Source organism: Macaca mulatta, chromosome 5 (genome assembly GCF_049350105.2).
Source record: "Macaca mulatta isolate MMU2019108-1 chromosome 5, T2T-MMU8v2.0, whole genome shotgun sequence".
Taxonomy (NCBI): Eukaryota; Metazoa; Chordata; class Mammalia; order Primates; family Cercopithecidae; genus Macaca; species Macaca mulatta.
In genome coordinates, this window is record NC_133410.1 from 154,258,616 (window position 1) to 154,284,047 (window position 25,432).

The 25,432-nt window shown below is 41.2% G+C and overlaps 1 protein-coding gene across 1 annotated transcript in view; it reads left to right on the forward strand.

Moving 5' to 3' along the window:
- The window catches only part of C5H4orf51 (chromosome 5 C4orf51 homolog), a 41,104-nt gene that overhangs the window by 9,298 nt on the left and 6,374 nt on the right, over positions 1-25,432 (forward strand). The window contains 1 exon segment of the mRNA NM_001194878.1: positions 1,272-1,345. Within this exon segment, the coding sequence (NP_001181807.1) occupies positions 1,272-1,345 (74 nt within the window).

A 25,432-nucleotide genomic window follows, 5' to 3' on the forward strand; every position in this document is an offset into this window, starting at 1 on the left:
AACTTTTTAGTAATAGTCATTCTGATTGGTATAAGATGGTATCTCATTGTGGTTTTTATTTGCATTTCTCTAATGATCTGTGATAATGAGTTTTTTTTCATATGCTTTTTGGCCACATGTCTTCTTTTCAAAAGTGTCTGTTTATGTTCCTTGCCCACTTTTTAATGAGATTGTTTATTTTTTTCTTGCAAATTTGTTTAAGTCCCTTTAGATGCCGGATATTAGACCTTTGTCAGATGCATAGTCTGCAAATATTTTGTTCTCTTCTGTAGGCTGTTTACTCTGTTGATAGTTTCCTTCGCTGTGCAGAAGCTCTTAGGTTTAACCAGATCCTCTTTGTCAACTTTGGCTTTTGTTGTGATTGCTTTTGGTGTCTGCGTCATGAAATCTTTCTAGAACATAACAACACATGCATGCGAATGTTCACTGCAGCATTATTCACAATAGAAAAGACATAGAATCAAACTAAATGCCCATCAATGACAGGTTGTAAAAAGAAAATGGGGTACATATACATCATGAAATACTATGCAGTCACAATAAAGAACAAGATCATGTCTTTTGCAGAAACATGGATGGTGGCCATTATCCTTAGCAAACTAATGCAGGAACAGAAAACTAAATACGGCATGTTCTCATTTATAAGTGAGAGTTTAATAATGAGAACACATGGACACAAAGAAGGGAACAACGTGGCCGGGCGCAGTGGCTCACACCTGTAATCCCAGCACTTTGGGAGATTGAGGTAGGCAAATCACAAGGTGAAGAGATCGGGATCATCCTGGCCAACGTGGTGAAACCCTGTCTCTACTAAAAATACAAAAATTAGCTGGGCTTGGTGGTGCGCGCCTGTAGTCCTAGCTACTCAGGAGGCTGAGGCAAGAGAATCACTTGAACCTGGGAGATGGAAGTTGCAGTGAACCAAGATCACACCACTGCACTCCAGCGTGGTGACAGAGTGAGACTCCGTCTCAAAAAAATAATGAAACTACAGACACTGGGGTCTACCGGATGGTGGAGGGTGGGAGGAGGGAGAGGAGCAGAAAAAAATTGCTATGGGGTATTAGACCTAATACCTGGGTGATGAAGTAATCTGTACAACAAACCCCCATTACACGAGTTTATCTAAATAACAAACCTTCACGTGTACCTCCAAACCTAAAATGAAAGTTTTAAAAAAAGATAAATGGAAATTCCTGTAAGTCCATAGGCTTCATGTGATTTATAAATCCATAAATTTGTAACTTGTTTCTTCTACTTGCTTTTCTTAGGATGTCATTGCCAAACAGTTCTGCCTGTCGTCTTCTCTGCTGGGCTGGTACCCAAGAGACTACAGATGTCAAAGGTAAGTGCAACATGAGAAGTTTCTGGGCCCAGCCCTTTTGCCAGGGTTGCTGTGTTTCTTTCAGGTTCTTTTTTTTCTCTGACTTCACTGAGATATGATTGACAAATAAATATTGTAAAGAAAATGTGGTATGTATACACCATGGAATACTACACAGCCATGAAAAAGAATGAAGATGTGAGCTGTGGCTCACACCTGTAATCCCAGTACTTTGGGAGGCCGAGGTGGGTGGATCACTTGAGGTCACGAGTTCGAGACCAGCCTGGCCAACATGGTGAAACCCGTGTCTACTAAAAACAGAAAAACAATATTAGCTGCGTGTGGTGGTGCATGCCTGTAATTCCAGCTACTCAGGAGGCTGAGGCAGGAGAATCGCTTGAACCCAGAGCTTGCAGAGCTCGCAGTGAGCCGAGATGGTGCTATTGCACTCCAGCCTGGGTGACAGAGCAAGACTATGTTTTAAAAAACAAAACAAAACCAACTGACCAACCAAACAAACAAAAACAGACCTACTCTCTTAGCAATTTTTTTTTTTTTTTTGAGACAGGGTCTCACTCTGTTACCCAGGCTGGAGTGCAATGGTGCGATCTCGGTTCACTGCAAACTTTGCCTCCCAGGTTCAAGTGATTCTCATGCCTCAGCCTCCCAAGTAGCTGGGATTACAGGAGCCTGCCTCTATGCCTGACTAATTTTTGTATTTTTAGTAGAGATGGGATTTCACCATGTTGGCTATGCTGGTCTCAAATTCCTGACCTCGTGATCTGCCCAACTCAGCCTCCCAGAGTGCTGGGATTACAAGCATAAACCACCATGCCCGGCTCTCTTAGGAAATTTTAAGTATACATTGTAACTAACCATAGTCACCATAGTGTACATAAGGTCTCCATAAGTATTCATCTTATAACTGAAAGTTTGCACACCTTGACCAAAAATTCCCCATTTATCTTACCTTACACCTCCTGGTAACCACTGTTCTACTATGCTTCTATAACTTCGACTTTTTAGATTACACATATGAGTGAAATTATGCAGTTTTTGTCTTTCTGTGGCTGAGTAATTTCACTTGGCATAATGTCCTCCAGGTACATCCATGTTGTCACATAGACCGAGATGTCCTTCTCTTTAAGGCTGAATAATTTTCCATTGTATGTATATACCACATTTTCTTTATCCATTCATTATCGACAGACGCATAAGTTGTTTCTAGATCTTGACTCTTGTGAATAATGCTGTAATGAACACGGGAGTGCAGATAGCTCTTCAAGGTCATGATTTTATTTCCTTTGGATATGTATCAGTAGGATTGTTGGATCATACAGTGATTCTATTTTTAATTTTTTTTTGAGAACCTCCCAATTAACATTTCCATCAACAGTGGATAAGGGTTTCCTTTTCACACATCTCTGACAACACTTATGTTTTAACTTTAATAGCCTTTCTAACAGGTAGAAGTGATACCTAGCTGTGGTTTTGATTTGCATTTCCCTGAATTTAGTGAGGTTGAGAACATTGTTATATACTTTTTGGCCATTTGTATGTGCTATTTGGAAAAATGTCTCTTCAAGTCATTTTCCCATTTTTAAATCAGTTTTTTTTTCCTGCTATTTAGTTGTATGAGTTTGTATACCAAAAGTATCTGAGACAGGTCTCAATCAACTTAGAAAGTCTATTTTGCCAAGGTTAAGGATACATCTGTGAACAGCCTCTGGATGTCCTGACAACATATGCCCAAGGTTAGGGTAGAGCTTGCTTTTATACATGTTAGGGAGACACGAGACATCGGTCAATGCATATAAGATGTACATTGGTTCAATCCAGAAAGGCAGGACCACTCAAAGCAGGGCCTACCAGGTCAGAGGCAGATTTAAAGATTTTCTGATTAGCAATTGGTTGAAAGAGATTTTATCTAAAGACCTGGAATAGATTAGAAAGGAATGTCTGGATTTTGATAAAGGGATCTGGAGACCAAGGTTTTATCATGCAAATGAAGCCTACAGATAGATTTCAGAGAGAATAGACTGTGTTTCTTATCAGATTTAAAGAGTCTGTTCTATCAGTCTTAAACTCTCTCTGTTGATGTTTGTGAGGCATATCTGACCCCCAGTTTCCATCAGACCCTGAACTAGTTTTTCAGGATAATATGAAATGCCCTTGGCTGAGGGGAGCGTCCACCAGTCAGTTGGGGGCGCTTAGAATTTTATTTTTGGTTTACAAGTTCATTATGTACTTTGGATATTAACTCCTTATCTGAGAGATGGTTTGCAAATATTTCCCCTTATTCTGTCAGTTTTCATTTCATTGATAGTTTCCTTCCCTGTGCAGAAAGTTTTTGTTTAATATAGTTCCATTTGTTTATTTTTACTTTAGTAGACTTTGCTATTGATGTTATATCCAAAATTCACTACCAAGACCAATGTCAGAAAGCTTTCTCCCTGTGTTGTCTAGGAGTTTCTTGTTTTCGGGTCTTATATTTAACTCTTTAACCTATTTGAGTTGATTTTTGTGTGTAGTGTAAGATAAGAGTACAGTTTCTTTCTTTTATATGTCGATATCCGGTTTTCTCAGCCCAATTATTGATGAGACTACTGTGGGAGCCATAGGCTCTTGGCTCCCTAAAGCTTTGGTAAAAATCACTGACATGAGGCAGATTGATTAATAGGAGAAAAGGCATAAACATTTATTTAACATACATCCATGGGAGCCTTCAGAATAAAAACCCAACTTCCCAATGAGTTACAGAAACATGTATATTATCCTGAGGCCACAGTAAAGAATGCAGACTCAGAGAATGTCCAGAAACAGGTAAATCAGGCTTAATGGCAAGGCAGGTTTAGAGAGAGAGAAATGAGGAGGCTTGACTGGCAAAGGTGGCTTTTTTATGTAGATGAAGCCTCCCTCAGAGAAAATAGATGGTAAATGTTTCTTTTCAGATTTTTAAAGGTGTCAGTTCATCTGCCAGAGTTGGAGGAAAAAGTTTTAAATAAATAAATAATAAAGGTGTCAAACTCTCAACCTCTCCTGGATCTGGAGGAAGGCATAGAAAGGGGAGGGGGCATGACTTCATTAATGGAGATTCTCTACAGATGCAAATTTCCCCCACTTAGAATAGCTTCACAAGGCCACTTCTGTCTGCTGGCCAAGTAGCAGCCATTTAAAAATACGTCAAAGAAATATATTTTTGGATAAAGTATTTTAATTTCTTTCACTATTCTTTCCCTATTGTGTATTCTTGGTGCTTTTGCTGAAGATTAGCTAACTATATGCATGGGTTTATTTCTGGGTTCTCTATTCTTTTTCATTGGTCTATGTGTCTTGTTTTTATGCCAGCGCCATGCTCGTTTGATTGCTACAGTTTTCTAATATATTTTGAAATTAGGACAAATGTTTTTTTCTTGCTGCTTTCAAAATTCTCTTTGTCTTTGATTTTTGAAAGTTTTGTTACTGATGGCAAATCCATACAGGTCTGCAGCAATCTCAATTCTTGCCTCCTTAGAAGAAAGAATTTGACTGAAGGGCATAAGCAGAAGGAGAGACCAAAGCAAGTTTCAGAGCAGGAGTAAAAGTTTATTAAAAAGCTTTAGAGCAGGAACGAGAGAAGGTAAAACACACTTGGGAAAGGGTGAAGCAGGTGACTTGAGAGATTACCTTGGAAGAGGCTAAAGCGGGCAACTTGAGAGATCAAGTGTGCAGTTTGACCTTTGGCTTGGGGTTTCATATGTTAGCATGCTTCCAAGGCCTTGCATGCCTTCTCCCCTGTTTCTTCCCTTGAGATGGGCTGTCTGCACGTGCAGTGGCCTGCTAACACTTGAGAGGAGAGCATGCAGTGTGTTTACTGGAGCTGTACACATGCTCATTTGAGGCATTCTTCCCTTACCAGACAAATGTCTTTAGAAGGCCATGTACTAGTTAACTCCACAATTTTGCCTCTTAATGTGTAAGCTTGAGCCCATTCACCAGACTCCTGAGATCTTATTGGGATGCTGCTGATCACCAGTTTCAGGAGTTTCTATGTATTGGGAGACTGCCTTTCCCTGGCATCTGCTATGACCAATTATTATTTGAGAGAGACAGTTAGCAATCACCTGACCATAGCTTGATGGTTGCCTGATATTCCTGTTGTGTGTGTGTGGCAAGGTTGGAGGCTAGGCCATCTCTTGCCCTGCTCATGCCTGACTAACTACCTCCTGTAACATTTCCCCCCTCAAGAGTCCAGTACCCCAATTCTTTGGGGAAAGTGGATGAAGGTCAGTCTTCTGTAACTGATTCCTGCTGACAGAGAGGAGTGGTAGTGATTGTTCTGCAGGTCTTGGCCTCTTGCTAGCTGTCAGGGCAGAGCTGGTTCCATGGGTTGGTGAAAGCAGTATCCAACCAGGTCCAAGAGACAGGGACAGGATTTTGCCTCTGTCATGTCCCACTAATGTGCAGTCTAGGGGTCCTCTGTAGAAGGCTGGCTCTTGAATATTGAGAGGACAGTATCCCTCACTGATGATCACATGGAGCTTGATGGCCTGAAGGTGAGAGGCGAGAAATAGGATTATTAGAATTAGAAGAATGCTAAGCCAAAATAAGGGGATGATGATAGCTCCAAAAAATTCTGAGACTGCCAATATGCTCAGGTAGCTGGTGGCTATAGTTATGCCTGCTAAGACTTGGGTGCATGGGGTTGCTAGCTGATTCCACTGGGTTCTTGGGGTTGCCAGCTGATTCCAATATGTGCCCAGAATTAGAATATTGATCCAGATTTTTACATTACGCATCCGTCTTGTTTCTTCTGACCTGCAGCCAGAGATCACTGGTTGGTTCACAGGAATAAGCAGGGTTAATCTAAATTGCAGAAGAAAACTCAAAAACTGATGAGACTAGAATCTAATAATAGGTGTACCATAGTTTTTGAAACATAATTTTTTTCTCTCTGGTCCTCAGTTTTATTAAAGACAAATCATGATAGAACTGACTTGTTCACAAAATAAACTTTAGTCTTATTATACTTGGCATGGTTATTTGCATAAAGCACAGTGAGAATAATTATGTGCCATATAGAGTCCTTTTAAAATTGGCTTTAATGAAACTGTGTTCCATAAGGAATTTCAGATAACACTTTTTTAAAGCCTTAGGTTGGCACCATCAAATACCTGTATGACTTGGGTAAAGTTCTCTCTTCTTATGGTCTCAAGATAACTTGGGGCTTCTAGGCCTGTTATAAAGTGACATTCTTTACTCACCACAAGCCAGGAACCCTTTACAGGGACTGTGCAGCCAAGGTATGAGGGCAGTTTTCTGAAGGAACTTTTATTGGCTTCATAATTCCATTTTGATTCCTTAAAGAAAAGCATGCCATTCCAGTCAAAGCCTTGGTAAAATAACCAGTTTCTCCAAGTGTGTCCTGTTATAAAAGAAAACAGATTCTTTTCTTCCTTTTTTCTTTTTTTTTAGACGGAGTCTTGCTCTGTCGCCCAGGCTGGAGTGCAGTGATGCAATCTCAGCTCACTGCAAGCTTCACCTCCCGGGTTCATGCCATCCTCCTGCCTCAGCCTCCTGAGTAGCTGGGACTACAAGGCACCTGCCACCATGCCCAGCTAACTTTCTGTATTTTTTAGTAGGGATGGGATTTCACTGTGTTAGCCAGGATGGTCTCGATCTCCTGACCTCGTGATCCACCCACCTCGGCCTCCCAAAGTGCTGGGATTACAGGCGTTGACTCACCACGCCCGGCCCATACAAGATACTTTTTTATATAAAAGGTGCTTTTTTATATAAAATCTCTTCTTTATAACCTTCCATGCCTTTAGAACCTTTGAATTCAACAAAAATCATTCTCCTTTCATTAGAAAGTAAAGATTTGTACTGCATGTTGCTTTGCAAGTTCTGTAAAGGGGGAACAAATGAGGAGATTATTTACATACTGCACTGGAGAAGTTATCCCACCTCAAGAGATTGCTCAGTTAGATTTTTGCTAGTGCTTGTCTGAATAAGTGTGGGCTATTTCTATACCACTGGGTAGGACTGTCCAGGATGAAGTTATTGGTTAAAGATTTAGGTAGCTTTCTTAGGAGAAATAGAGCTATTAGGAAGATGAATTCAGGCCCGGAGTGGTGGCTCATGCCTGTAATCCCAGCACTTTGGGAGGCTGAAGCAGGAGGATCACCTGAGGTCAGGAGTTCGAGATCAGCCTGACCAACATGGAGAAACCCCATCTCTATTAAAAATACAAAATTAGCTGAGCATGGTGGCACATGCCTGTAATCCCAGCTACTAGGGAGGCTGAGGCAGGAGAATCGCTTGAACCTGGGAGGTGGAGATTGCGATGAGCTGAGATCGCACCATTGAACTCCAGCCTGGGCAACAAGAGTGAAACTCCATCTCAAAAAATTTTAAAAATAAAAGAAAGATGAATTCAGAAGTCAGGTAAATATTAAGCAAGCACCCATCTTGGAAAAAAAAATTTTTTTTTGCCCTAAAGAGGTGTTGGGTATTTAGACATCACCAGGTACTGGTCCCTTAAGTAACATAAAAGGATGTGAATTTTTTCTTTTGGAGGGAGGGGGTGGCATTTCCTCCATTACCTGACAGGATTTGGAGGAAAGTTGCTCAGAGAAGGAGATTAGCACAGAGTAAGCAGCTCTTGAACCCAAAAGGGAAATTTATAATTTTACTTGCCACCTCCAAAGTTGCCCTCAACTTTGTCCTGTTGATGACAGTGTCTGATTTGGAAGCCAGTCAGAGCAGACAGCCCCTTTAGCTCAAGGCCATCAGGAGTTGGGATTCTGTCCCATGGGTGGTTTGGCCCTCAGAGTAGTCTCATTTCCAGTGGCTGACCTTCTGGCAAAAGGGGCAAGCCATGCACATAGCTTTTATCCCACTGGGGCAGTGCCTTCCAGTGCCCTGGCTTCCTGCACCAATGGTAGTTACCTGGAGAAGTGTCCTTAGGGCAACCTGGAGGGGGCTAGTGGGCTTGCAGAGCAGCCAATACCTCCTTTCCCTTTGTTTCTCCTTTTTCTTGGCCCTGTCCTCCTTAATCTGCTCTCAGTTATGAAAGACTGAAGAGGCTAATCTGAGGACCTCCTTCACAGGGGCACTAGGTTCCAAGGCTGACTTTTGTTATTTCCTCCCCTTTCATTTTTAAGCCAAATAGTATTACAAAGGAAAACTAGTTTCTTGTTTTAAGGTTTGGGGGAATTTTTCCGTTTTGGGAGATACATCCAAGGGGCAGTTCCTGTGGTATCGAGACAAGATTACCTGTCTGTGAAGAGAGAACAGAAGAGAAAAAAGTAAAAACAAGGTGTCCCATCTTACTTTCCTGTTATCCTGTGTGGGGCATCCCCCATTCGTCCTTAGGGTTCCAGAATGAACCAGTCTTACCATGTACCCTTTGCCTTGGTCCCATCTCATCACAAGTGTGCACTTGAGAACAGAGGAGATACTGAAGTGAACAGTGGTCTCCTTGTTTATCCTTGGGGTTCCAGAATGAACCAGTCTTACTATGTACCCCTAACCTTGCCTTCGTCTCTGTTCTAATGGTAATCTGTTAGTCTGGGACCAAGCTTTATCTCTGTCCTATGGGTCTCTTGTGCCTATGGTCTTGGGCTGGCCTATATCCTTGTCTCCACGACCTCATAGTGACTCTCACTTGGAGCATTTTAGCAACAAAATCATTATCTTTTCTCAGATTCCCATTTTACACGTTTTTTAAGTAGAAAAGAGGCCTGCTTTTCAGCTAACTGCCTCAAGGGGGCTGGACTTCCCTTCCTTTGAATATGACATTGAAGGTCTTGATGCATGTTGAGAAGAGCATGGAAGTGATTAGAGAAATGGAGGCTACAGGAAGAAGTGGGAGGATGTGAGAGGAATACTCATGGGAAGCCTTCATATGCTCACAAAAACAGCAACCCTTGGATTTTAGAGGGAAACGTTTATTTGCCCTCTTGACATAAAGTAGTAACCTCCAGAGAACTTGGGGCTTGGGGCTTGGAGTAAGAACTCACAAATGGCAAAGGAAGAACTTTGCCTCCTTCCCGAGGGATTCTAACTCAAAAAAAGCAAGTATGTGGGACTTTTAAAGGGCCACAGAGTGAGGCCCTATGCAGGTAGACAAACTGCTTCAAAAGCCACTGAAAAACTTGCCCCTAGAGTGTAACAGAAACAAAAAGCATATGCAAGTCATAAGTTGCTGGCAGAGCCAGGGTTCCAATTAGTTTGTCTGTCCCCACAATGTGCCAAGAGACAGGGGAAGGGTTGGAAGTCATCCAAGTTGGTAGGGTAAAAACAAGTATAAATCTCAGGGGATACCTGCAAGGAAGCCCATGTCTTTGTTGCCATGCAAATGCAGCTTGCAAGAACATTAATTACAGGGAGTATGTGTTTAAGAAGTCACGTGGCATGCAAAAGTGAAAACAAAGAGGCGGACTTGCCCCCGAGGCAGACAGTCTGGCAGGTGTGCAAGGCCATTTCAGAAAACACACAGAGAAAACAGGAGAATAGGCAGCATAGGTATTTTTGGGAAAGAGGTAATTTTAGCTGGAAAAGCAGAAGAAACCCCAAGCATTGCATGGGTTTAGGCTTTAGTCCTACCATTCTCATGAGCTCCCTGTTTACGAGGGCCATTAGTGCCTCAGTTCTACTTGATGTGGGCTTCAAGGTCTTTCCCCCCACCACAAGCTACCTGCCAGGGTGAGCTGAGAGATCAGCCAGGAGGAGCACAGCCACTTGTGGCTGAGAGGAATCATTCTGGGGGTTGGTTTGTAAGCAGGAGAGTAAAAGGGGAGAAGAAAACCATGTACAGAGGTTGAATGCCTTCAGATGAAGAAGGCAAGGTGTAGAAGTCTCTTACGACTAGGGAACATATCTGAGTCATGCAGCACCAAAGTTTGTTAGCAGTGGAACGTAGTGGAAAGTATGTTAACAGCATAATGTATTTGCCTCATGGCACCAAAGTATGTTACAAACAGCGAATCCATACAGATCTGCAGCAGTCTCAATTCTTGCCTTCTCAAAAGAAAGAATTCAACTCAGGGGTATAAGGCAGAAGGAGAAACAGAGGCAAGTTTTAGAGCAGTAGTGAAAATTTGTTAAAAGGCTTTAGAGCAGGAATGAAAAGAGGTAAAGTACACTTAGAAGAGGGCCAAGCAGGTGACTTGACAGATCAGATGTGCAGCTTGACATTTTGACTTGGGGTTTTTATATGTTGGTATGCTTCTGGGGTATTGTGTTCCTTCTCTCCTGATCCTTCCCTTGGGGTGGGCTGTCTGCATGTGCAGTGGCCTGCTGATGCTTGGGAGGGGAGCATGCACAGTGTGTGTACTGGATTGTACACATGCTCACTTGAGGCATCCTTCCCTTACCAGTCAAATGTCCCTAGAAGGTCGTATACCGGTTAAACTCTGCCATTTAGACTCTTAATGTGCACTCTTGAGCCCACTCACCCATCTCCTGAAATCTTATCAGGAAGCTGCTGATTACCAGTTTCAGGAGTTTTGGTTTTTTGAGAGACTGTCTTTCCCTGGCATTGGTTGTGGCCAATTATTATTTTAGAGAGACAGTTAAGCCCGTCTCTCTGATAGTTGCCTGACATTCCTGCTGCGTATGTGTGGTCGGGGGTGTGGGGTGGGGTGGGGAGCCCTCTCCTGTTCTGCTCATGTCTAACTAGCTACCTACTGTGACAGTTTGATTTAATGTGTCATGGTTGAAGAAAGTAAAGATCACTTGGTGACCATTCAGAGGCAAAACTTATCTGAGGAATTTAGAAGTAATTAGATTTTCCTATAATCTAAAGCTGGCATCTGGTGCCAGTCTTCTTTCCCCCAAATTCATAAGTAACTAGAATTTTTATACATCTCCAGAATGCATGCATGTCAAAACTCATTGTGCAACCCTTGTCGACATCAAGGCACCAAAATGTCTACGAATGTAATCATTTATCATAACCTACATGGCTAATATGGTCCAAATGACCCTTAAAGCTTCTGCTTTAAGGTCCATAAATACCCCTAAGGAAAAATCCACCACAATGCACTCAGTCTTCTCTTGTTGAGGTGCCCCACTGCACCCTCCTCCAGTGTTCTATCTAATAAAACTACTTTTCAAATCTATACTGTTGTTGGTAAATTATTCTTACTACCCTGCTGACCACTTTCCATTGCTGGAGCTCTAACACTTTGCCCAACAATGGAAAAATCACCTTTGGGTTGAATCTGTTTGGGAATTTTTTATCTTCATGCACTTGGCTGTCCATATCTCTCTCCAGGTTTGGGGTGTTTTCATTCTTTGAATAAGTTTTCCACTTATTTCTCTCTTCTAGTACTTTCTTTCTCTTTTCCTTCTGGTAGTACCATATTCTGTATATGTATATTAGTTCTCTTGATAGTGTTCCACAAATCCCATGGCCTTTCCACATTTCTTTTCATTCATTTTTTTCTTCTTTCTCCTCTGACTGGATAGTTTCAAATGATCTGCTTTGAGTTCATAGATTCTTTCTTTTGCTTGATCAAGTTAGCTGTTAATGCTCTCCATTGCATTTTTTATTTCATTTATTACATTCTTCAGCTCCAGAATTTTTAAAATAGATTTTATTTTGCTTGCTTAAGGTACAGGAACACCTTGTTTTATTGCATTTTGCTCTATTGTGCTTCACAGATAATTGCCTTTTTCTCACAAATTGAAAGTTTGTGGCAACCTTGCATCAAGCAAACCTATTGCTGCCATTTTTCTAACAGTATGTATTCACTTCTTGTCTCTGTGTCATATTTTGATAATTCTCACAATATTTTAAGTTTTCATTATTATTGTGTCTGTTATGGTAGTCTGCAATTAGTGATGTTTGATGTTACTATTGTAATTGTTTTGAGACACCACAAACCACACTCATATAAGACAGCAAACTTAATTAATAAAATTTGACTGCTTTGCCAACCAGCCATTTCCCCATTTCTCTCCTCTCCTTGGGCCTCCCACTTCCCTAAGACACAACAATATTGAAATCAGGCCAATTAATAACCCTACAATGGCCTCTAATTGTTTGAGTGAAATGAAGAATCACGTATTTCTCACTTTAAATTAAAAGCTTAGTAAGGAGGGCATATTGAAAGCCAAGATAGATCAAAAGCTCGGCCTCTTGCACCAAACATTTAGCCAAATTGTGAATACAAAGAAAAAGTTCTTGAAGGAATTAACGGTGCTATTCCAGTGAACGCATAAATGATAAGAAAGCAAAACAGCCTTATTGCTAATATGGAGAAAGTTTTGGTTGTCTGAATAAAAGATCAAAGCAGCCACAACATTTTCTTAAGTCAAAGCCTAATCCAGAGAAAGGCCCTAACTCTCTTCAATTCTAAGAAGAATGAGAGAGGCAAAGAAGGTGCAGAAGAAAAATTTGAAGCTAGCAGTTGTTGTTGGTTCATGAGGTTTAAAGAAAGAAGCAATCTGCATTACACAAAAGTGCCAAGGTGAAGTAGCAAGTGCTGATGTAGAAGCTGCAACAAGTTATCCAGAAGACATAGCTAAGGTAATTAATGAAGGTAGTTGTACCAAACAATATATTTTCCATGGAGACCACACAGTCTTCTGTTGGAAGAAGATGCCATCTAGGACTTTCATAGCTAGAGAAAAAAAATCAAAGCCTGGCTTCAGAACTTCAAAGTACAGGCTGACTCTCTTGTTAGGGGCTAATGCAGCTGATGACTTTAAGTTGAAGCCAAAACTATTTACTATTTTGAAAGTCCTAGGGCCCATAAGAATTATGCTAAATCCAGTCTACCTGTGCTCTGTCAATGGGACAACAAAGCCTGAATGACAGCACATCTATTTACGGCATGATTTCCTGAATATTTAAGCCCACTATTGAGACTTACCACTTGGAAAAAAAGATTCCTTTCAAAATATTACTGCCCACTGACAATGCACCCGGTCACTCAAGAGCTCTGATGGAGATGTACAAGGAGTTTAATGTTGGTTCCATGCCTGCTAACACAACATCCATTCTGTAGCCTATGGATAAGGGAGTAATTTCGACTTTCAAGTTTTATTATTTAAGAAATATGTTTCAAAGGCTATGGCCACCATAGATAATAATTCCTTTAATGAATCTGAGCAAAGTAAGCTGAAAATCTTCTGGAAAGGATTCACCAATCTAGATGCCATTAAGAATATTTGTCCTTAATAGAAGGAGGTCAAAATACGAAAATTAATGGGAGTTTGGAAGAAGTTGATTCCATCCCCTGTGGATGACTCTAAGGGGTTTAAGACTTCAGTGGAGTTAAGTATGTGTAAGATGGGATAGAAGTAGCAAGAGAACTAGAAGTAGAGGTGGAGCCTAAGGATGTAACTGAATTACTGCAATCTCATAATACAATTTTAATAGATGAGGAGTTGCTTCTTACGGATGATCAAAGAAACTGATTTCTTGAAATGGAATCTACTCCTGGTGAAGATGCCATGAACATTGTTTTAATGACAACAAAGAATTTACAATATTGCATAAGCTGAATTGATAAAACAGCAACAGGGTTTGAGATGATTGATTCCAACTTTGAAAGTATTTTTAAATTAAGGTATGTCCATTTTATTTTAATTTTTTTATTTTTATTTTGAGATGGAGTCTCACTCTGTTGCCCAGGATGGAGTTCAGTGGCGCAATCTCGGCTCACTGCAACCTCCGCCTCCTAGGTTCAAGTGATTCTCCTGGCTCAGCCTTCTGAGTAGCTGGGATTACAGGCACCTGCCACCACGCCTGGCAAATTTTTGTATTTTTAGTAGAGATGGGGTTTCACTATGTTGGCTAGGCTGGTCTCGAACCCCTGACCTCACGTAATCTGCCCACCTTGGCCTCCCAAAGTGCTGGGATTACAGGCATGAGCTACCGCACCTGGCTCATTTTATTTTTAGACACAATGCTATTGCACACCTAATAGACTACAACAGAGGATAAACATAACTTCTATATGCACTGGGAAACAAAAAGTTCATGTGACCCACTTTATTGTGATGTTTTCTTTATTGAAACGAACTGGAACTGAACCCACCCTATCTCTAAAGTATGCCTGTATACAATATGATGCTATAGAGTACATATATAGTAAACAGGTTACCATAATGAGGCAACTTAAATATCCATCATCTCACATAATTACCCTTTTTTATGGCAAGAGCAGCTAAAATCTATTCATTGATTAATAGCATGAATCCAGGATCTGGTACAGTTTTATTACCTACAATCCTCACGTGTTCATTAGATCTCTAGACTAGTTCTTTCTACATATCTGCCACTTTGTATCCTCTGACCTACATTCTGTTTGTTTTTTATTTCTGTTTGTTGAACTTCTCATTTGGTTCATGTGCTGTTTTCCTGATTTGATTAAGTTGTCTGTGTTTTCTTTGTGACTCACTGTGCTTTTTCATAACAATTATTTTAAATTTTCAGGAAATTTGTAGAGCTCCATTTTGGGGGGGTTGGTTACCGGAAAAATACAGTGTTTCTTGGGTGGTGACATGTTTCCTTGACTTTTCATATTCCTCAAAGTCTTGAGTTACTGTGTTTGCATTTGGAGATATAGTCACCTCCTCCAGTCTTCACTGACTGGCTTCAGGGGAGAAACACCATCACAGTCATCTCAGCTGGATATTTGATGGCTCTCTCAGGCCTTTTCTATGGATGTGCCCATTCCACCCTTCTTGCTCCCTCTTTGGAGGGAATTCTTAAGATTGTATGGCTTCTGTCAATCCTGCAGAGCCAGACCAGACCAGACGCTGAGAGGCTCTTGTTTGTCTTCCCTAGAGCAGTGCCCTAAAATGCTCACGTTTGTGTGTTTTCTCCCAGTCTCATGGAGTTGGGTGGGCTGTCTGCACGTGCCATCTGCAGAGGCTTGCACTTGCTGCCTCCAGGAACACACGTGGAGAACAGGCTTCAGGGGAGGGGCTAGTGATGCATGTGGGGCATTGGGGGTGCCCATGGGCCAGTTGGGGTGGTCTGCAGGTGAGGCATCCCAAGCAGCTCATGGGTGGGTTTCTGCTGGACTCCCTGAAGCAGTAAGTGGGATCCATGGCCCTTTGTTGAGTTCCGAGTCCTGCTGGCTGTGAGTCTTTGCCTCTCTTCCCTGTTTGCAGCCTCCCACACCACTCAGCTATGATAATTACCTCAGTATTTTCTGTGGGGTGAGAAAGAAGTGGGCCCCTTGGGCAGCGTCTCACACAGCTGGAGGAGCCAGGGACTCACTCACTATTCTCTCACGTCTTCCCATGGGAGGAATCGTGGGCTGAGGAGCTCTCTCTTGGCACTGAGTTGTGCTACCTTGCAGAAGAGGTGTCACAGGTAAAGGGAAACTGCTCTTACCCTCTTCAATGCATCTATTCTTGGAGTTTTTACTCTACTAATGTACTGGAATTTTTCCACTGGTCACCCAGGCTCCCACTATAGTACTGTCTTCCATGGGTGGTTGTCAAAATCAATCCGTCCATGGGGAAATGATGGTAGAAAACTCCTATTTTGCCATTTTACTGACATCACTCTCCTCTACTTTTAGATTCTTGATGGTAGTCCCAATGGCTTCCATTTACCTACTAAAGGGATGGTGGTCTTTAGCAGGAAAATGACCATGTTCCACGCTGGAATGGTTGCTCTTAAAAATGACAGTTCTTCCAAAGCAGACATTTTTCTCTTTCACAGTAGTCCCAGTATGTAACTTCCCAGAATGTAACTTCCACCAGAGCTTGGAGCTCCAGGTGATATAATCTGAGCTTTACTGAGTACACCAAGGAACTAAGAAGAGAAACCAAAACTATCAACTAGTAAATTATATTTACTCATCTATAGCCACCTCCACCCTGTTTCAGTTAAATTAGGTTAACACTAGTTGCTATAGATAGCCCCCCAATTTATCTATTATCAAAATTATCTATTAATTAGGGAGTTGATAGATAAACTTCCAAATTCCAGTTGCTTAACACAATAAAATATTTTTTTTCTTTATCCAAATGCAAAGTTGGCTGTTCTGCAGGTAGACCTTTCTCATGGTTACTTGGGACACAGACTTCTTTCCTCTTGGGCTTCCACCAATCCCCAAAGCCCTAGAGCCCTTTGTCTCCATCTGGCAGGTGGGGGTGAAGGGGAGGGGAGACACACGTGCTCTTTCTCCACTTCAGCCTGGAAGTGACTTGCATCACTTACGCTCACATTCCAGTGTGATGCCAGAGAGCTCAGAAATGGATTCCTTGGCTGGGCAGCCACTTCTTAGCAACAACTGCTCACTATGGAAGGGAACAGCTGGCCACTCTGCCACACACTGATTTTGAGAAGAGAACACAATAGATTATTTTCCATATAATTTCCGTCTCTCAGGGTTGAATCTTTGAAGGTTTAACAAGACTAATGATTGTAATATCAAATTAGGATTTGTAGCAATTTATAAAATATTCAGGTAATACCCATTTGTGGTGGAATGTGTCTATGTGTGTGGTGGGGGCTGCGCATGGTGGAAAAAATTATCCTGCAGCCTTATTGGGTTTTCCTAAATAATGGAGATAAAGGTTTTTGATGGTTGCCTTGGATGATCACTATTCTGTTAGCTTTCCTAGTAAAATTTGACTTTATCAGCATAGTACATCTGAGGAGGGATTTATGTGTTCCTTTGTGGTTTGTTGAGGCAAGAGGAGAGGGCAGCTGACCATGTTTGCTATTGTTAAAATCAGGAGATTTTCTCTCCTCCCTTTGCAGTAAAGAACATAAAATTGAAACACACTATGCAGCTTGAAGACAAGTCTGAGCCTGTGTTTGGGAAATTAAACAGCCTGAACACGTCATTCATAGTAAGTTAAGATGACAGCACATCTGATCTGAGTAGCACAAAGTACAATTCTATTACATTCATATTGGTTTTTGTGCCCTTCAGAATTTGCTAATCACCTGTGGCCTGCTATACCTGCTGAGCAGTCCTGCAGTTGAGTGGGTGGGGGTATTTGAGGGGTAGTAACATGAGTAGCAAAAGCAGTAATCTACTACTCTACAGCACGTATTACTTTGCATTCCTATCTGCTCTCCAGTTATTATAGTAAAGCATTGGTAGGACGAAAGGTAGAAATGACATCGGTGAATATACTCATAATGACTGCTTATCAATTTACCCCTGTTGCCTTTTTCATTCTTTGCAAGTGGTCATTTTCATTTAACTGATGCTGCCTCTCTTCATTAAGAGGTAACAGTACATCAAGGCAGAACTATTTAATTTACCCAAATGATAATATCTCCTTGTGCTTCTTTTCCATTTCCATGTCAAATTTTTGATTATCAACATTAATTTTGCTTGAAGTCAAGGATCAAATTGTCAATGCAAGTCAATTATATAAATTTGCTTGTCACTAGTGGACTTTGGTCTGCTGATTGTTCCTTTGTAACATCCATTCATAAACAGAAAAATTACATGGGCTGTTCTTAAGTGTGATTCATGGTCATCATAGGAGAAAAGTTCTCAAATTCTTTTTCACATCTGCCTTTCAAAGAGTTCAGTTTATTTCTGCCTACATTAAGTGCTTTTCCTTTTGCATGAATATTAATTTTCTTTCCAAGGGTTTGATTTGGCTGTGGCTTTTCTGACCTGATTCCCTTCTATATCATATGCTCAGCTCTTATATTCAAAGTAAAACAAAGCAATAGCTAATAAAAATCCAGTATTATAAAGCTGCAATACAACAAAATTTTAATTCAACTTTCTCTCCATTGTACTATGCTAATACAGATTCTAACATGTTTTTATTAAACTTCTGTCCAGCAGAAGCAACTTTATAAATAGCACGTAGAATGCAAACCGTGATACAGCTGGGCCAACACTCACTGGCTTTCCCTTTCCTTTCACTGTTCTACACCTGTACTGCTCTAGGGAGAGCCCAGCTGAACCTTGCAAAAGAGCGCACTGGTCTCTTTTATTCTTGCTGTTCCAGAAGATGTAACATGCACTAGGAGGAGGTGTTACATTTTATGACCACAGTAAAGTCCAGATATGAAAACGTGTACAATATCCCTGGGATATTTCCTAAACACAGCAAACTTCAAGTCTCTGAATCAGCTACCTGGAAATGCTTTTATGGGATATGACATTTAACAAGGATGGCAGTGCCTAGGAGAATATTGACAAGAACCAAATAATATTCTAAGAGGGCAAAATGTGTACGAGTTGTAATGTAATTTCAAGAGTATTTGTGTCCATTTTTAACATCCTTTCTCACCTACTCTTTCAATCCCACTTTTATTCTTCTGTAAAGCCTTCCCAAGCCTTTACAGATATCAAAAAGCAGTAAGAACTCACTGGACTACCCCATAAGTCATGTCTTGCCAACCCAATCTATTCTCCACAGAGGGACATCTTAATGCATAAACAAAATAATCTCACTTCTGTTTCCTGTTGCACTTAAAACAAAATCCTAATTTTTTGCCATGGCCTGGAAGGTCTTGCACGAATGTGACCCTGCCTATCTTTCCAGTCTATTTCACACCTTCTCCCACCTTTGCTCATTCTGTTCCAGTTATATTGTATTTGTTCAGCAACTTGAAACTGCTAAGCTATTTCCCACCTCAGGACCTTTACACATGCTGTAGTCTTTGCTGGAACACAATTATCCCAGTTCTGCTGAGCTGTATCCTTCAGGTCCTTCAATTCTGAACTTAAATGGCACCTCTTCAGAGAGGCCTTTCCTGGCTACCGTGTTTAAAATAAGTTTTTCACATTCTCACCCTCTTCATCTCTATCTTGATGCCTGCTTTGCTTTTTATGTATTATGGTATTTGTTTACTTGCTTATTATCTCTTTCTCCTACTAGAACATAAGCTTTACAAGGGCAGGAACTTGTCTGTCTTGTCTTTGTATCCCCAGCACCTGGCACAGGGCATCACACAAAGCAGGTTGTTTGTCAGTGTTTGTTGAACGATGGTTTTTATGGTCCTTCCATGGTTGGCTTTTTCCTTCCCACAGCGTACTTCTTTATAGGGGCAGTTCTTTGTTTATAATTTGTCTTCCAAAAGGAAACTTATAAATGACTTTTACAAAATTAAAATGTAGTATATAGAAGCAACCTTTGAAAAACTGTGTTTCCAATGACAGCCTTTAGAATCCTATGTAGGAGCCCCTAGAATTGCAATACTTTAAAAATGAAGTGAATAACTAGCGCATGGCAGTGTTCCACACAAACATGATTTTAGTTATATTCACTTCTCCACCCCTACCCAGGTTCCGTGACGCGCTACAGGAGATACAGCCAGGCAAACCCCAAATCTGAAACTTATGAATAAGGAATATAAATAAGGGATGGCAAATGTGATTTGAGGGGAGAGGAAAAGAGGAGAGAGGGCAGATGACTGGCTGGTGGCTGTGGGAGGAGTTGGGGCCTGAGGCTGGGGAAGGACCTTCCATTTCTTAGCAGTGTGAGGGTCTCGTGGCTTCCCAGCTTGGTTGGTTTTGTTTTGATCATGCCTCAGAGGTGTGCCCCCTTGCTCTGTGGTTGGATCATTTCCAAAGCTTATTGATCCTGGAGGTTGGGGCCCCAGAATGAAGGTGGAAGCAGGTGGGATAGGGCATGCCTGAATAGAGGGAGGCTTTTTCCATGGGTCTTCTGGTCTGTCTAAGAAAGGGACTCTACGCTGGCCCTGGGATGCGAACATAAAGGAGCAATGGGCACCTCCCCCAGCTTTCCCGGGAAAGACTCACAGCTCCCCAGCCAAGGCTTCCTCACACCCAGGCCAGCTTTTCCCAGCAGAGGAAACTTCTCTCTCCAAGGCCTCCTCTGTTCTGAAGCCCAGAAATGGGGTCAACAGGAAGACTCTCACTTCTGACTTCTCCTCAGCTATACACCGAGATACCTAGGAGTGAAACCCATCCACCTACACTCCCCCAAAGGAGCCCTAGGTCTTACTGTGAGGAAGACTCTCTTTCTGTTAGTGACTCCACACAATATTCCACCTGCTGGCTGAGCTGTTGCTAGCTGAGGTGCTGCACTTTTTACCCCACCACATATTCCCGAGGAGTGGTGTTGTTGCTCTTCCTCCAGCCATCTCCCCACATTGATTGCCTAGCAGAGACTGATTTTAGCACTTCCTTCCTGGTATAAGGCCTTACAGGTCATTCTGCTGAGTGGAGAAATGGGCTCGGAAGGGCTTTAGTGTGATTGTCTTCATTGTTTTCCCCTAGGGTCGCCCTTATTTGCCTTCCATTTTCAACAAAGGAAAGATGCTCCTGTGGGACAATGGAGGGATCGGGGTCAGACAGGCAGGCTGCTCCCTCACCTAATCACTGCCCTCTCCATCCTTTCCCATTTCCCTGTGGACCTCCATAGCCACCGCTGCGCAAGGTTTGCAACAAAGGGAACTAGATGACCGAAAACAAGCCTCACTCACCACCGTGTGAGCTGTCATGGCAGAGGGAACTTTTAACTCCATGACTTAGATTGTTTTTTGGCTAATTTGTATGCCTTGCTGTGAGAAGTGAATGCATTTCTTTTAAACTACAGGAAGAAAAAAGATGGCCAGGTGCGGTGGCTCACGCCTATAATCCCAGCACTTTGGGAGGCCAAGGTGGGCAGATCACAAGGTCAGGAGTTCGAGACCAGCCTGGTCAATATGGTGAAACCCCGTCTCTACTAAAAATACAAAAATTAGCCGGGTGTGGTGGCGGGCGCCTGTAGTTCCAGGTACTCAGAGGCTGAGGCCGGAGAATCGCTTGAACCTGGGAGGTGGAGGTTGCAGTGAGCTGAGATCTTACCACTGCACTCCAGCCTGGGTGACAGAGCGAAACTCTGTCAAAAAAACAAACAAACAAACAAACAAACAAACAAACAAAAAAACACGCTGGCCACCAATATGTCTAGGTAGAGTGATAAACACTCTGCCTGTAATTGAGGGCCTCATCACACTAAACATGACAGCTACGCTGTGTGACTGCCAGCACACCCCAGAGAATCCCCGGATGGGCCTCTGGATTCAGAAAATATCAATGTCCCTTCCAGGTGGTGGGAATTTTGTTTTGTCTTGCTCTCTCTATTTTAAATTAGAAAACAGACTAAGAAATGGTTAAATGTGTTTGCCAGAAAATATTCAAGTGTAAGGCAACAGTTTCCAAATTCCCTGCAGAGACTGGGCACAAGGGAACATTGGCAGCCAAGCCTGTTATTAAGAAGGTCACAAGATGCCATCTGTTACTGCGTGCACTTTACTGTTCAAGCATAACATCAACTAGGAGGTGGCTGCAATTGATTTTGCCTGTGAACTTAAAAGATAGAGCTATGGTGGACACCATAGTGATTTTAGTAGGCTTATATGAACAAACCATGTGTCTGCCTATGAGACGGGCGGGAGTTACATGGGGAGAAAATAGGGAAAAGGTGAAGCATTATTTTTAGTTCTGTCCTTGGTTATAGCTCAAATGTAATTTGGGATGCTCCTCGGTGATTTTCCTTTTTTTTTCTTGTGCCTGGTTTTAGCCGTTTACTAAATATGATAGAACTGCCTTCTTTATAATGACCAAGTTAAGGCAGATAAAAGGGGGAGGGCACGAATAAAAAGACAGATAAATGAACTGCCTTATTCTTTTGCTCCCAAAGAATAAAGGAATGAAAAATCCTTTTAAAGAATTTATAAAATCCACAAGAAAATTAAAATGGCACAATCAATACCCACCTGCCCTCTCCTAGATTCATCAATTGTTAATATTTTGCCACATTTCCTAACATTTGCTTTATCTAAATCTCTCTGTACTGATACCTATATATACTTATTTGCTGGAATGTTGAGAGTAAAATTAAAATATCATAACAGTATATCCTAAATACTTCTTCATGAGTCTCCTATGGATAAGAATGTTCTCTTACATAACCACGATATTATTATCACACTCAAAAAAAGTTTGACATTGTCTTAAAGTCAGCTGATTAGAAAAAAAGAAATTTAATGTTGCTAGAATGATTTTTATCTAATATATAGAACATTGAATGACTTATTCTTAAAAATCTGTTAGGAAAGAGATTTGCTCTCTAATCTATCCCAATGATTAACACATCTCTCTTTAAGACAATGATACCTTATATTTTTGAGACATTTTGAAAATTCTGATGAAAGCTCTGGGACCTATCTTCAGAAAAATATTCATAAAGACTGTACCAGTTCGAGGCCTGTTGGGAACTGGGCCGCACAGCAGGAAGTGTACAGTGGGGAGCAAGCAAAGCTTCATCTGCATTTCCGGCCACTCCCCATGGTTGGCATTACTGCCTGAGCTCCGCCTCCCGTCAGATCAGTGGCAGCATGAGATTCTCATACGAGCACAAACCCTATTGCGAACTGAGCGTGCAAAGGATCTGGGCTTCATGCTCCATATGAGAATCTAATGCCTGATGATCTGTCACTGTCTCCCATCACCCCCAGATGAGACCATCTAATTGCCGGAGAACAAGCTAGGGCCCCCACTGATTCTACATTATGGTGAGTTGTATAATTATTTTATTATCTATTTCAGTGTAAGAATAATAGAAATAAAGTGATGTAAGAATAAAGAATAAATATAATGTGCTTGAATCATTCTGAAACCATCAACCCTGCACCTGCTCACCCACCTTCCATGTTTCCATTGTCTTCCCTGAAACCGGTGGCTGGTGCCAAAAAGATCGGGGACTGCTGCATAAAGACACTTACACTGGCCAAGAATACACACATCTTGGCTGCTTCTAGGTTGTATTGTTCACATTTAATCTAAATTCTCCTCCTTTGTGTACATACAATTTAAGGCCACAGTACTCGAAAAGGATGGAGAATGGTTTGTCTTCACCTTCCAACATTATGTTTTGTGTTCATGAACCTTCATTTCAAATGACAGGCAGGTGGGAGATCAAAGTATCCCCAACATATTAAAGGAAAGCAGAATCACAGATAAGGCTGGCAGTTGCACTATGACAGACACCCAGTAGGTGGACTAAATGACTAGAAGACCTGCAGGTATACTTCCACACTTGAGCTTCTCTGGTTCTGCAAGCCTATACTTGCTTTCTTGATAATCTGCTTTTAAAAACTAAATACCCGTAACCAGGAATTACAGGAAATACAGGTATTTCCATCAGGGTTGGTACAACATTTAAGGACCTTATACCTAAAGATAGAATTTGTTGGTAATTACGAAGATATTTAGTTTTATCAAGAACAAATTGCCCAATTCAGTTACAGTTCTAAGACTGGGAAGTGGGAGCAGGAAGGTAGATACATACTAGCAAATTAGGGTAACATTAAATGTCCTTAATTAAAAGGCCAACTGAAGCTGCCAAGGTCAAGCCGTACTTTGGGCTCTATTTTGTGAACTGTGACCTCGCAAAGAGAAGTCATTAGCTAACCGTACTCCAACATATGTGAGCTTAACACTGGTGAAGAGGAACACTGGTTCCTCTCCATATACTGACTAAAGAAAATGAGAGACATTTCTAGTTCAGTGAGAAAAATGACCAAGTTGGCCGAAATATAAGCACAAATGTATAAATACCTAATGCTATGATCTAGCACAAATTCTAATGTCTGTTTTTTTCCCCATAATGCACCAAATGCCCTCAAAATTACTTTCTATAAAACTTTAGTATTATAGAATCATATCACTTACTAATTAATGATTAGTATAATTCTTGAAAGGAAGGGTAACAAAAAGCTAGTTAAGCCTCTGGGAGGCCTGTGGGATTTATAGAAGTCTTACAGAGCTTTGAAAGGCTAAGAATTCACAGAGCATGGAACAATCAGCACTAATTGTGAAGGATAAACTTCTTATCCGTCTGCTTTTACTGTGGCTATGAAAAAGTGGGTTTTTCTTGAATTTAGCTAAGTAATTGTTAAGCTCTTTGACTCTGGCTTAAGATACCTTGTTTTAAAAAAAAAGTTTATCAGCATAAAATAGCACACAAAACAATGAACATTTGCCACAGGCTAGTTCACTCTCTCGACTTATTTCTAATGCCAGATCCCATCATATTACATCAAGCAAGACACCCTTTCAGCATTTTCCCCTGATTTTTAATAAAATCACACAAGGTAACTCAGTATAATTCGTCATTAAAAAATCAGTTTGGGCACCATGGCTCATACCAGTAATCCCAGCATTTTGGGAGGCTGAGATAGGAGGATTCTTTGAGCTCGGGTGTTCGAGACCAGCCTGGGCAATAGAATGAGAACTCATCTCTATGAAAAATGTTGAAAACTTAACTGAGTGTGGTGGCATGTTCCTGTAGTCCCAGCTTCTTGGGAGGCTGAGGCAGGAGGATCACTTGAGCCTGGAAGTTGAAGGTTGCAGTGAGCCATGATCATGCACTGCACTCCAACCTGGGTGGCAGAGCAAGACTGTCTAAAAAAAAATAAAGAAAAAGAAAGAAAAGAAGAAAAGTGCAAGTGAAAAAGCACAATGACATCGCATGTTCTCACTTGTAAGTGGGAGCTAAGCTATGAGGATTGCAAAGGTATAAGAATAATGCAATTGACTTTGTGAACTCAGGGGAAAGGGTGGGAGGTGGGTGAGGGATAAAAGACTACACTTGAGTATAGTGTACACTGCTTGAGTGATGGGTGCACCCAAATCTCAGAAATCACCACTGAAGAACTTATTCATGTAACCAAACACCACCTGTTCCCAAAAAACCTATTGAAATAAAAATAATTAGAAAATTTTAAAGAAAGAAATAAAAAGAAAAAGAACCATAATGAGCTACTCCTTCACATCCATTAGAATGGCTATAAGTGCAAAGACAATAACAAATGTTGGGGAAGATGCGGAGAAACAGGAATCTTCATTCATTGCTGGTGGGAATATTAAAATACAGCCACTTTGGAAAACACCTTGGCAGTTTCTTTAAAAGTTAAACAGAAATTAAAAGCAGAATCCAGCGATGCTACATATAGGTTTTTACCCACTAGAAATGAAAACACATGTCTACACAGACTTGCATGTGAATGCTCATGGCAGCATTATCCATAGCAGCCAAAATTGGAAACAGCCGTAATGTCTGTTACCTGGTGAATGAGTAACAAAGTCTAGTATATTCATACAATGGAATACTATTCAGCAATTAAAAAAAAGAACAAAATACTAAAACAGCTGTAAC